The sequence below is a fragment of the Protobothrops mucrosquamatus genome, unplaced genomic scaffold, assembly GCF_001527695.2.
Source record: "Protobothrops mucrosquamatus isolate PMUCROS unplaced genomic scaffold, P.Mucros_1.0 scaffold49, whole genome shotgun sequence".
NCBI classification, from domain to species: domain Eukaryota; kingdom Metazoa; phylum Chordata; class Lepidosauria; order Squamata; family Viperidae; genus Protobothrops; species Protobothrops mucrosquamatus.
The window spans coordinates 103,608-118,099 of record NW_015386431.1 but is presented as its reverse complement, the minus strand read 5'-3'; the positions used below and the strand labels follow the sequence as shown (position 1 = coordinate 118,099).

Sequence of the window (14,492 nt, the reverse complement as noted above, 5' to 3'; positions counted from 1 at the left end):
TGTCTTTTGGAGCATTTTGAAAATCATAAATGTGGTCCTAAAGAGTTGCAATAAAAGGAAAGAATCTGCCCAAAATAAGTAGAGATGGTTGTGAACATGGAAGAGTTTGTAGGAAGAAGGAGGGAATATTTTGTGGTGAATGACTTTGATAACTTTTGTATCAAACTCAGTTTTCATAATTTATTGTTCCTATTTGCTAAATGGATGCAATTACGGATTCATCCAATCTTTTCTGTCTATTTTGAATTGAATATAATTTGTTAGTCAGAATCTTTCTAACAACCATATTGTTGCAGACAACAAATCCCATTGACATATGGTCCACTCACCATAATCATAAACTTGTGTGCAGGAGAGCATCATTTGCTCCAGAAGTTGCAAGTTCATGCTTGCAGAGATAAAAAGAAGAAAAGATAAAACATAAGTATGTTATTTAAATATTCTATTCTATTCTTTCATTATTAGCATAATATTTCTAAGATAAAAATATAAGGGAGAGTTTTTTTATTAAACATTTGATCCCAAATTTTGCAAGGAGGAAAAATCCTTCAGTAGTAGATAAATAGAAAACATCCTTGCTAAGTGGATGGATGAGTGGATCAATAAGAATTGTTACCTAGGCTAGTGGTGCTTGTGCGAGTAATCCCTGCATATAAGAAGCACAAAAGGACAAATGGATTGAGTCTCAGATGAGTTTGCATAGAAGAAACTGAATTACACATGTAATACAGTAGGTGAGATTGGGCTGTCTCTCTATATGGACTGTACTAGGATTACGTAACTACTAAGAAAGAAGACTTGAGAATAAAAGAAGAGAGATTAACGGGTTAATTTTAGAAAATGCTGATAGCTATCAGTCATCTTATTTCAAAAAGAACACTACAATCAATAATTTTAAAACAACCCCAATGATAACAATGGAGAAGATGATTGCAGGATATAAAAACAACACACTAAGAAAGGATCAAGAAGAGATCAAAACTTTTTTCAGGCCTAACCTTTCTTTTAGAGAAAATGAGAAAGAATATTGATAGCTGCTTGAAAAGATTCCCCCTTTTCCCCAAATCTTCTTTTTTGCTAATAATTCTAAATGTTTTGTTTATGTGATTGTGTAGTTTGCCTCCTATTAGTTTTAAACAAATAAAATTGCAGGACTAGCTGAGATAATGGGAAGAGGGGAAGGAAGCGAGGCAGAGGGAAACAGACTATCATTTTGGGTTTCAAAAGATACTAGTAAGATTCCAAGCTTTGCTGATAGCAAGTCCTATTTCTGAGCAATACAAATACTTTCTCTTATAAAATAAAGTGGATCAAATGCTGCACTCTGAAAATGTGCTTCTCTCATTAGTGATTTGTTGGATGTGAGCATGGCCTGCTGGAGTGAAAGACTTGTCAATTAGTCAGAAGCATCTTGTCCCAGTTGCCAGTACTCCTCCCTTGCCTCTGCACAGGCAGTATGTGATCTATAATAGTGGCAGGGGTCCAAAATATATTCTTACATTGCATATATAATAAGAAAATGGAAACTTTATCTGCCATCCTTATCTATTTAAGTAATTCTGGGTCAGTTAGAAAACAACTCCCTTACCTTATTCAGCATTACAATAGCAAGCTAAGAGGGGAAAAGATTTTTAATAATATCACAAACTGTAGCACCAGAGGCTAGGAAATAAAATAGAGCTCATTAAGAGCTCTGCAGGGTATCTGCATGTTATTTGGCCAGCAGTAGGAAGGAGGGACAATTGTCCACCCAGCCACCCTGAACAACTGCCTCTGTTTATAACGTAAGTTCAAAATGTATCTGCATTAGCTAAATAAAATGTAATATTTGCAATGGTGTAATATATAGATTTTTTTTAAAAAAGCTAAATAATGCATTCAAGGGTTTTCTATACAGAATAAATACTATAGGGAAAAGAGACATTAACAGCAGTTACTTCATAGTATTTAAAAAAATACCTAAGCCTTGTCAAAGGTATTTTATAGTGACTGATATGATGAAGCTACATCACTGAAATATGTTAGCAATTGTGTGATTAAAGAAATTGTAGACATCCAAAAGAATAGATGTCAAATGCTAGTAATAATATAGACCCTCACAAAAAACATTTTATCAGACATTTTGTACAATAGCTACCCACTCATTTGAACTCATATATAACATGAAAAAAACCCTGTTCTCCTTTGAAGGCATAGGTCAAAATAAACATGCCCTTAACTGTAAAGAAAAACAGGTAGTCTTCAACTTACAGCCCACAATTATAGTTGTACGTCATGGTGGTCATTAAGTGGGTCACCACATGATCACAACTGGTTTTACAACCATTTTTGCAGTGGTCATTATTTGAATGCCACAGTTGTGAAGCAAATGCTTGGTCACTAAGCAAACCCATTGTACCCATTGGCCATTTTTACTGGAAACCAGAAGTGAATGCCAGTTTCCAGCAAAAAAATAATAATCATTATCATAAATTCCAGTCACATGACTGCAGAACATTGCAAATAGACGTACAGTGGATATGGAAAAATCTACATATTCCCCTGTTAAAATGCCAGGTTTTTGAGATGTAAAAAAATCAGACCAAGATAAATCAATTCAGAATTTTTCCACCTTTAATATAACATATAAGCTGTACAATTCAAATGAAAAACAAAATGAAATCTTTTTTGGGGAAAAAATAAAAAAAACTAGAATGTCCAAAGAATTCTTCTGAATGATATTCAAAGTGCACATAATGTTAATAGAATATTCAGTATGACTTGATGAAAATATGCAAAATCATTACCTAGGCAAACAGAGCTGAAACATTTTTTTAAGTCCAAAGAAATGAGGTAACATTTGGAAATGTCTCAAACAGATACCATCTTCAATCATTGGAATATAAGGAAGAAGAGCTACATCAGAATCAGACTTTCAAGATTCTGTTATTATAGCTGGTTTAAATTAAAGTACTTTTAGCCTTCCTGTGGAGTCCTGGTCTGGTCTATCTAGTGGAGATGAAATAAATAGAACACAAAGAAGTCCTACTCCTATTAAAGCATACTTTATAACCCTTCAAGCTTACTTAAAGAGTTTGAAATAATGGTATGTTTAAAAGGATTTAACAAATGATTTAATCTCTGCTATACTGAACTCTAGGTGTCAAAATGACTAGAATTGTTTCTTGCTTTTTAAGTATTATAAATTACAGCATTTTGATTAAAAATCTTACTATAGTAGCAAAACAAATATTATAAGGTAGGCTTAGCTTACTGATTCCTTGTTTAGCAACCATTCAAAATTATGATGGTATTTAAAAAAAAGCTTTGTGACCAATCCTTGCTTTTATGATTGTCATGAATCCTGCAGTCACGTAAAAATTACATCAGGGCTGAGACTTCCAGTTTTCATCGTAGCGATGCAGCAGAGGAAATGCTGGGTTCTGCTCCTCACAGCTGATTTTGCCCTGCCAGGGGACCCTAAAGGGGTCTAAAGTCACCCTGGAGAGGTGATGAAGAAGGGGAGGATCCTCGTTGATCACAAAAATATGGCAGTCGATCCATTTGATCCGAGGAAAGCCCTCCAAACTGGCAGAGGAAAGATTAGCTGCATTTCTGTGGCTAGTCTGAAGCTACTGACAACCGAAGAAAGACAGCACTAATTAGCAGATTGTAAACAGTGTGCTTGGAATAGGTGAGAATACTGATCCTTTCTCTACTACTTTGATACTTGATTTCCTGGAAAAGACAAATTCCCCAAAAGCAAGAAAGTCCCCAAATGCGAGAAAGTAGGGGATTTCTGCCCCATCCTTCCAGAGAAATGAAAGTGGCAGCCCAATTCTTTTGGGGGGACCAAAACAGAGAAGTACATAATACTAAAGTGGAAGTTTAAAACATACATTTGACAAACTCGAGAACTGGGAGAACTGTTAAGATTTTTCTTTTTGAAAGAATATTGGGGTGAAGTTTAAGAAACCTTAAAGTTTAAGAAATAATGTTTTGCTTTAAGTGTTGTAAAATGGATATCTAAGGACATCTAGTGGTTGAACAGGGTACAGCACTAATTTTGTTGTGTCTGGAGTGAACTTGGTGCGAAGCCCAGACATAGATAATTACTTAGCTTCTTTGATGTTCGGTGAAGCTCTTAGGTCAACAGAGAGCAGCTGGCAATGGAGAAAAACATTTTGGGCTATTCTCTGCATGGTGGGAGCTACAACTGTTTTGAAACTTGCTGATCCTCTTGGATTACAAATATCGACTGAACTTTAACTTTTGACTTTAAGAATTATATATAGAGAAAGAAAAATTTGCCTTTTGATTACTTTTGCCTGGGGGAGACTTATGGATTGATCGTAGGGTGATTAGACATTTTAGATTACAAACATCAATTGATTGATAATTTTTGGATTCCTGGACAGAAGAATTGTTACAAAACATTGCTTTTGGTGGTGGACCTATATTTTGGAACTTATTGGACTATAAAGGCTACGTGCAAAGACTATAAGAACTATATGAGATGATTTTAAATTTAAACTCAAATTTAATTAGTATATTGAATATAAGATTGGTCGTGTTAGATAAGGCTAGCACTTGGGGAATATAATAGATTTTACAGAGTACTTGGAGACTGGGAACAAAAATGAGTGCTCCAAACCTAGCTAAAATTGGTAAAAAAAAAAAAAAACCATCCCCAGCATCTGCCTCTGAAGCCCCCAGCTTGGTATATGAGAGAGAAAAAGCTAACGATTTCCAGAAGGAAATGCAATCTATATTGCAATTAATTCAAGAGGCAATTGTTTCACACAAAGAAGATTCAAGAAGAAACTATGCTGAGACTAAAGGCAAAGATAAATGAGCAAGTTTTTAACTTAAACTCACAACTAGAAAACCTTCATAAAATGACTATAGAGAATGAACAAGATATTCAGAAAATAGAATCAGAGGAAATTGATCCAAAGACGGAGGATATAAAGGAAGAAAATCACAGACTGGTGAAGACAAAGAAAAACCTGGAAGACTCAGCAACAATACTAGAAGATTTCAGAACATACCTGAAGATAAGGAAGAAGACTTTATAGAGTGGATTATAGAGCTTTTAGGAGAAATGTTAGAAATTGGGAAACAAGAAATGAAAAGAAAAGCTGAAGGAGAAGGAAAATTGGAGTTTTTCAATGAATATAAATGGGTTGAACTCCCCCTCAAAAATATCTTACCTAAATGTTTTTTCCTATTTCAAATAGTACCCATAAAAACAGAATTTTTTTTTGATGATTTAAATACACTGATTTGGAAATTTATCTGGCAAAGGAAGAAAGCTAGAGTTAGATTAAAGAAAATAGAGGGAGCCCTATACTACCAAACAGGTGTGTGAACACAGCTAGAAGAAATAGATAACCCTTAGACACAACAATATCATTTTACTTAGAAGGATATGATTTACAATTAGGATGGTACACTTTTGTATGGTATGGGAAATATAAAAATATCAGGATGGCTTTTAACAAGAGAAGCTTTTGCCCACCTAAAACTTAATGTTGAGAAAATTGTAACCTATAAAGATATTTTGAATACTGAAGGGAAATCAAAATTGAAATAAGAGTTGGAAGAACAGGGTATTGATTTAATAAGGTGGCCTCAATTGCAAATACATGAGTTTGGCTAGAAAAGATGTTATAAACTGGAAATATTTTTATTAGGTATAATATGAGAAAAATATGATGAGGAAGTATATACTTAATGTTGCATGTATTGATAGTAGTAAGAATTGTATTTGCTTAGTGCTGGAAAAATGAAGAAACACTACCTGAAGAAGAGATGATCAAGAAAACCCCGGCCTGTGTAGAAATGGACAGATCGATATTGAAGGATAAAGAAAAAGAAGACATAGAATAATTTTAAATATGAGATGTAGTTTATCATTGGCCGGGAAAAAGGGGTAGAGATTAGGAATTTAATATGTATTATTACTCAGACAACACGCTGTTTTACTTATGATCTGTACTTATGATCTGTAAAAGTAGAAAATTAATAAAATATTATAAAAAAGAGTCCTGCAGTCACATGATCATTCATGTGCTTTGCAACCAAAGTGTATTTATGACTATCACAGCATCCTTTCAACAAGGCAGAAGTAAAATTGTAAATCAGTCGCATGACATTTGACAATGAAAGAGAGAGAGAGGGGGGGAGGGAGAGAGTCATGGAAACAGGTTGGAATAAGTTGCAATGGATTAAGGAGCTGGCAGGAAGTTTTGTTGGGCTGAGAAATGGAGTGAGAGAAGATGGTTAATGAGTGGGAGAGTGGGATATAGGCAGTTTGAGACTGCTGAAGATATGCAGGTCCTGGGTGATTTGAAAATCACTCAAGTTTATGAGAATCCTGGGTAAATAAGAATCAGCAAAATGGGAAAAGACCTAAGATGGCGATCAACATTTTGCTAGCTATGGGAGATTGCCAGTTATTTCTTTTCCTACCATAAGGACCTATTGTATTGGGAGTTTAGTTGTAACTACAAACATAATAATAGCTTAAGCACGCACATTGACTTCAGAAGAAGCACTATTCAGTAAGCAGAGAAATAGTTAATTGCTGAACAGCAGAGCAATAATATTCATAAAACAATTTAGGACTTTTATTACCAACCTCTTTATAACATATCCTGGGGTGGGGAACTGTTTATCTGCCTTATCTACAGGCCACTAACAGAGCCATGTAACTATAATAGTCTTACTGTCAGAGAAACTATATGTTTTTCTAGATTTAAAATATCATAATTTTTTAAAAAATGAATATTTTCACAAGAAAGTCTCTGCATGCTGTTTGTTATGTTTGACCCTCCCACTTACATCCACCATAAAGTAGCTAGTACAATTATGGATTTAAGTTACTGTTGCTCAGGCAAAAAATTGAGTTGAGACTCTGCTAGATTCTTTTAGACCAGAGGTCCCCAACCTTTTGGGCACCAGGGACTGGTTACGTGGACAGAGGTTTTTTCTCAGACCGGAGAGGGCATGGTTTTGTGTGCTACCTGCATCCTGCAGATGGGGCTTTGCTTCTTTGTGCAGCCTGGTTGCTGGCATGCCACGGCCTGGTACCGGTCCATGGACCGGGGATTGGGGACCCCTGTTTTAGACCATAATGTTAAAAGTGAGAAATAATTCACCACTCTTTGTTATTCACTAAAAATAATAAATGGAAGAAAGTTGTTCTATATTGCTATAAGTCAGCTGAATCAAGAGATGTGTTCAAAATCTTCCTGTGAAATTCCTTCTTACATTTAAAACTTCTGGAAAGCATGCAGTGAATGCTCAGAGAAGTGTTTATTTCATGAGATTTACATATGGAATAATTGTGATTTATACAAATATAATCTTAATAAAAAAATCATAAATATAACTTCATCTTGTTTATAATCTAGATTTATTGTTATATTTCAGCCTAAGCTGTGATTCCTACTGTACTGTTAAACAAGCATTGATGGCTCTGCCTTTATTCCTTTTAATGTAATAAAATCATCATGAGATGAGCTTTGGCTGTTCTACTTTTGGTTGATAAATATTATTTGCACATACTCAGTGCAATAAAAATACTTCATTTTTACCTCCTCTGTGGAAAATTCTGAGAACTGGCTAGCACCATGATGTGATAATACTGCATGTCATCACTAGGGAATGCATTAGTAAAATAATATTCACTCATTCAAATTATCATATAAAGTCTTTATCACATCTTGGCTGAATGTTAGAATTAGGTCCTAAATCCAGGTATACTTGTTTAGAAATTAATCTGCAGAAGAACTATATTGGTATCACTCTTAAGAGAAAAATGAAGCAGATAACAGCAAAATTCAGTGTTTTTTTAATCAAGGATACACATGATAATTGCATTTTATAGCAATATACCTTGCCCTATTTATTTCCTCTGTAAATTGAGGAAATTTATAGCTATATAAATTTATAGCTGTATATTTGACATATTCTTTATTAGAAAAGAAAGTATAGTGACACCAACTACTCCTATAAAGAATGGGCTATTTTGTTTCCTATGGAATATCTTGTAGGGTTTTTTGTGATCAGTTATTTTAAAATATAAAACATTCTGAACAATAACTTGATTTCTCTTACCACTCTACTTTGTTTACAGAACATCACAGAATTGCATATCTTAATGGAGGTACTTGGCTGCTTGGAAACATCAATCAAGCTGGCTACTTTAGGGTTAACTATGACATTAGAAACTGGAGATTGATAATTGACCAACTAATGAGAAACCATAAAGTAAGCTCATTTCACTTTCTTGCCTGAATACATGAAACACTTCCAGTTTTTTTTTATCATCCTAAGGTCTTTAATTTTTCTCCTCTACCCTTATAGATAATCTCTGTCAGTAATCGTGCAGGTTTGATCGATGATGCATTCAATTTAGCCAGGTATGTTCTTTGGTAGATAATCTAGCTTACAGCCCTCATATATTTCCCTTTATAGTGTGCTTGTGCAGTTTGAAGTTGAAGATACTTTAAAACTCTTCCAATTTTCATCCCATTTCTTCAGGTTTCTGTCTTTTCATGATAGAGTACAAAAAAGATTCTCAACACTGCTTTCTCTATTTCTGACTAGGAAAAACCTGAGAGTATTTCTGAATGCAGATGCTTGATTAATTTTCTTTAAGATCAGTTTAGTATTTTGAGATTAATAATCTGTTCCCAATTCACTAATGAATTATTTACCTTTCAAAGTCATCCTTGAGCAACATGTCATTTTTAATAATAAAACTCCTTTGAGCTTCAGAATTTGTAATGCTCTGTTGCAGATAAAATGTCTTATTTTACAGTAAAAGATATGCATATATTTTCACCCAGTCTGGAATGGTTTGAATGTACATGCAGATATTGAAACCAATTTTAGATGTGGCAGGTTTTGCATAACAGTAAATGCAAAGTAACAACTGCTAACAATTTATGAAAATAGCTATCATAATGTTAGTGATCAAAGTTTGTATTAACCAGTAAATAAGAACCTAAACTAATTTTAGAAGTGGCAGGTTTTGCATGACAATAATTGCAATGTAACCATTAGTAATACTGTAATTTATGAAAATAGATGTCATAATGTTAGTGATCAAAGTTTGCAGTAACCTGTAAATGTGAACCTGAAACTTCCTACCTGAAGAGGAAATGACATAAGAAAAAAAGAGATGGAAATAGCATGAGCAACAAAAAGTAGTCGACAAAAGTTAGGAGAAGCAGTAAGGTTACTGGCCACTATAGAAAGGGAGGGCACATGTATTGTAAGTGGCATTATTATTGCTCATCTTTCTTTGAGCTCTACTATCATATTCGTGGCAATAAAGGGCACTCACCTTAGCAATAGAAGAGTCTAGTTTGATTAAATATTTTCTTTCCCATGGCAACCACCAGTTCTTTCAAGCAAGCCTGCAAGCAGGACTTACGTACTTAGATTTTTATCCCACCTTTATTATTTTATAAGTAATTCAAGGTGGTAATGTACATAACACCCCATCCTCTTTTTATTTTCCCCACAACAACAACCCTGTAGATAGATTGGGCTTAGAAAGACAGACTGGGTCCAAAGTCACCCAGCCAGGTTCATGGCTAAGGCAGGACTAGAACTCACAGTATCTTGGCTTCTAGCCTTTATTCCTTAATCACTACACCAAACTGTCCATCTGACTTGAAAGTAATAATGCATTTCAGTGCTTCTCATGAATGTTAGTTTTCATGTCCAATAGTTGTTGATTCCTCCCTGAATCTAACGCTTTATATAAAAATGTGTTTTTATCTGTATGGAATTTCCTGCCAATCAGTTTTATGGGATGACTCATACCTTTAGCAGAAAGGGAAAAATTACTTTTTGCACTCCATGCTTAAGAGTTATACAAATATCAATTATATTTTTTTAATGAAGCACCTAGTTTATTTTGCCAAATTTCATTGAAGAAAATAATTACTGTATTCTGTGGATATTCATTGATTATTAATCAGAAAAAAGATGGTTTCTATACTGGAACTTGGTTTCCATGGCCAATCAAACTCTAATTTAGATACATTCTTGAAGGATGTGATTCATGATGGCTTTTGACATCTCATGATTATATTCTGTTTCTCATGACCCCTGATATACATGCTTTAGTAAATGTTAATGTGTTATTATTTTATTTCATTTAATTTGTACATTGCTTGGTATGCTATCCAGAAATGTATTGCACAAAATATTTAAAAATAATAAAAGAGAACAAAGCATGCATTTGTGCTTTAATATATTAAAAACTAAACATAGTGACCTTTTTACTCCTTTGGCTTCCAAATCTTTGAATGCTGGTAAAGGTAATCAAACCAGAAATTAATACAATTTTTTAGTACAAATTTCTATTTAAAAAAAATGTTCACTGTCATTACAATGCAACTTGAGCATTAAATGTTATGCTGTCTTTACAGGGAAAATTGAACATACATTGGCCAGAGGATAAGATATGTAAAGTTTTATTTTATTTTTGTTTTGAAGTGTAGAATATTTATTTTAAAATTCATATATTTTTTCTACACCACAAAGTATGCATTATCTTTTCAATTTGCAACTTAATATTCTCCTAAATGTATGTTATATTAATAAAAAATATACCCTACGGGATATTTTAAAATTTTACATAGCCTTAATTTAGGAAGCAGTTATTTCATAGCTATTTCTATTAAATGTGAACAAATTGTTTCTCAGTGACTTTCTAATGCAATCAGCAGACATAGAACTCAATTATTCTGCAATTATTGGAAATGGTGTACTTGGTAACAGTTGATTTTTATATGGCAGATTTGTCAATTTAATACATTTTTAGTTTAATACTGGTAATGTAACTTTTCATAAGGATATAATATTAACTTGCATATTAATACATGAAAATTAAATTGCATCAATATTTCAGTACCCTTTTTGGCAGTTTGCATTTTGCTGAATATAAGGGGGAGTTTTTAGATGAGATACTTCATGCATTCCCCTACAAGCAGGTGAATAAAACATTCCTCAGGAAGGATGGTTTGTACATAACAGTGGTTCTCAACCTTTTCTTTACCACGGACCTCCTTTAAATACCTTTTGTGGAAATTGGCCATGGACTTAACTCAAGATTTAAATCATAACATTTCTTTAAGTCCTCACAGACCCCCTTCATGACATTGCGGTTCCCCCAGGGGTCCACAGACCACAGATTGAGAGCCACTAGTATATAATATAGGTCCTAGATTACTTTCCTAGGATCTCCAGATAGAGAATCAAATAGCAAATAATGGAAAGATCTCTATCCGAAAGAGTCACTGTTAGCATAAATTATACCACAATGTATGGATGTAGGTACTTTCATACATATATGTGTATGGTTTTCTCACAATTTTTCTTATTTTCCATTGCTTTCAGTTTTTTTTTCTTTCACTGATGAAAGATGGATGTCACCTCATTGGCTAATCAGTTATTTTAGAAAAAAAATGGAATCTGTTGCTTATTGGTTGAGATTTTTAAAGCAGAATAGGAGTCCACTGGAGTAGGACAGCCAATACAGTAAATTTAAATAAATGAATACTTGTGCAGGCTTCAGTTCAAAATGTATTTTGGAAACTTAGCTCATTGGAAAAGTAGGGTATTGCTCTGCCTGCCAAGGAAGGATTTTAAATAGCATTTTTCAGTTTCACTCATCTTACTTGGATATGAGATGATTGATAGGAGCTATCCTTAAATCAGAATGATCCTTACCTTAGCTGTTTTCATCATAGCATTTTGGATAGGTGGCACGTTTGTGGTGGATATACTTACTTGAAGTCACTGCAGTCATATTTCATTGTCATCCAAGATCTTTTTTCTGTGTTTAAGTACAGGGTAGCATTTTCTTTTATGAACAGTAAACTGATTTATTTATTTTTAATAATCACATGTCTTTTTTTTCCTTGTTTCTCCTTCAGTTGGCTTTTCCAACTTTCCCATCACATCTATTTTTAATTGTATTAGTGCTTTTAATTAGTCTTTCTTCTTAGTAATTCAATATCTAACATTTGTTCCAAATTTCTTTAAGTGTTTTGATAATTATAAATAATGTATTATTTGTTATCTGCCTTCTTGGCTTTTGATCTTGAAAGCAGTATCCCAGTTTGTCACTACTGATAGGAATATGTGAATAATGTTTAGTTTATTAAGGAATGTGGACATGATGTTTAGTGTATTTACCGCAAGCTTGAGGTTAGGCATCTTACTCAGCTTGTAGTGGCAAAGACTTAGGAGCACAACAATAGTACTTAGGTGCTTATGGTCAGAAGAGTGTATAATGTGAAAATCCAAAGACTGATATCTATGACAGTTTTAGTGGTTTATATATTTATAACAATCCAATATCCTAAGTTTTATTTCCATTCTAATGAGGAAATAAAAAGAGCATGGCTGCTTTTTAAATTCTGATCATAAAGAAGATAACTAAAAAGGAGCCTGCTCCAATTTCTGTTAATTTGGGGAAACTTAATCTGTCACTGGTTGAGATCCAGTGGAGGATAGGCCTTGAGAGTGGGTCTTGGGTTTTGTGAGGAGGTGATGTGTATTCCTGAGTGAGAGTTAGGAAGAGGGAATAAGTGGGTTGGGCACCACCAATTAGTGGGAGAAGCCAGTTAAGGTGGACTAGTGAGATGGGAATGAGATAAGTGGTTTAGAGGCTCTGATAGCACTAAGAATAATAACTAGATCAGGGGAGGTGGGCTTGCCACTATCTCTGGGCTGCTAATATGATATTTTATGTGCAAGAACAGATGGGGGGATCCTTAGTTAAGGGAGCTGGGAGACTAGAGTTGGGGGAAATGAATTCTCTGAAGGGCTTAGGCAGATCAATATATTGAGTTGGGATTTCTTTCACCTTTCTGCCCTTGCCGCCACCTGTGGAACATTTTGTACCTGGAGGTGGGGTTGCCCCCCACTCATCTTTTAGAAGAGCATTAAGATTTGGCCTTGCCAACTAGCATGGGGATTCAGTAGTGGTACACAGCCCAGGGGGCAGTTGGTGGTTTGAGGATGCTCTCTCTTTTTATATATTTCACACAGATTTTTATAGTCTTCTTTTTACTTGTAAGCCATATAAAGTAACTTACCTCTTCACACTTGTCTATTGTTCCTGGCAATTTAATCCTATTCTGATTAAAAACAAAAAACAAAAGGTTATATGGGCTTCATGTGCTTATGTTTTTTCCATGCTGAAAAACAGGAGGCAAAGTTTCAGTTTATCAAAATATCACTCCAGAACTTGAAAAAATCATGCTATCATAGTTAAAATTCTTTTCCAGGAGGAGGATATGGTCAAGTGCAGCTTTGTAGATAAATTTTCTGTTAAATTAAACTTTAGAAATATTTGGAATAGACCTGGTATATCATATAAAAATGCATTATGTTTGTTTTTATACCTATGATATTTTTGAGGTTTTGCTTACATTGCTTATTGCTTTTGTCTCTTCTTTATGGCTATGGGTTTTTCAAGTTTTTAGATTGTACTGCAAATGCTTTAAGTATATTATTTATACTGTAAAACTGCCAGGGCCTTTCTTTTAAATTCTAGTAGGGTAGAAATGTGATAGAGAAATAAAGAGAGAGAGAAATAGAAGGATACTATTAAAAAAGAGTTTAATTGCTTCAGAACAATTTATCTTCAAGGTTGATGAGGAGGAGGTAGTAGGGTAAGAATCTGCTTTCCTTGCATGCTAGTGATTTCATTTTCTGGATAAAAACATATGGATGGTCACTGATAGCAGCAACATATTTTAAATTTATTTATTGTATTAAACATTTGTTTATACAATCCATCTTTATTCTTAATTGTTTGCTCCCACCACTCCTCTTCACTTTTTTTTTATTAAAGCACTTGCAAGATTGAATCTGATTCGTGAAAATTGGAAAGACTGATCTATGAAGATTGGATGCTTTTGTGAGGGTTCACAGGAAGGAATAGTAAAAAGTTGTAAAAATATTTTACAAATTGAAAAATCAGGATTTTAAAGAACAAATAGTCAATAACACTTACAACAATATTGCTCCACTTTTAATCCCTAGGAATCCAAATTCTTAAATAAAATATTAGGCAATACAATCTACTTGGGCCTTAAATGACCTATGTATTTTGCCTCAAGCTTTGCCTGTAGGAAGGCTAGCTCAACAACATTGTCATATATCCTTCTCTACTTTCAAGTTTTAGAAAAGTACATATTGTCCATGTATTTAGTAGTATCTTATCCTCAGATTGGATCTCTGCCCTCAATATAATCCAGTTATTTACTCTGTCATGAACAAATCATTATCACACATGACAACCTAAGAATGCACACTCAGAGAATATATACTCCTCTCTTTTTTTCCAGCAAGAGCAACACAAAAGAAGTTGGAGGAAATGTGTTTGCATTGGGAAGGAAAGAAGAAAAAAGGAAGAAAACAACTAGATTGAGATAAGGCAAGGGAAGGAAGGAAGGAAGGAAGGAAGGAAGGAA

General features: G+C 34.0%; 1 protein-coding gene across 1 annotated transcript in view; it reads left to right on the top strand.

The window, feature by feature from the left end:
- TRHDE (thyrotropin releasing hormone degrading enzyme) overlaps positions 1 to 14,492 on the top strand; it is a 261,694-nt gene that overhangs the window by 225,115 nt on the left and 22,087 nt on the right. The window contains exons 11-12 of the mRNA XM_015811780.1: positions 8,123 to 8,256; positions 8,353 to 8,408. Of these exons, the coding sequence (XP_015667266.1) occupies positions 8,123 to 8,256; positions 8,353 to 8,408 (190 nt within the window). The remainder of the gene's footprint in view (positions 1 to 8,122; positions 8,257 to 8,352; positions 8,409 to 14,492) is intronic.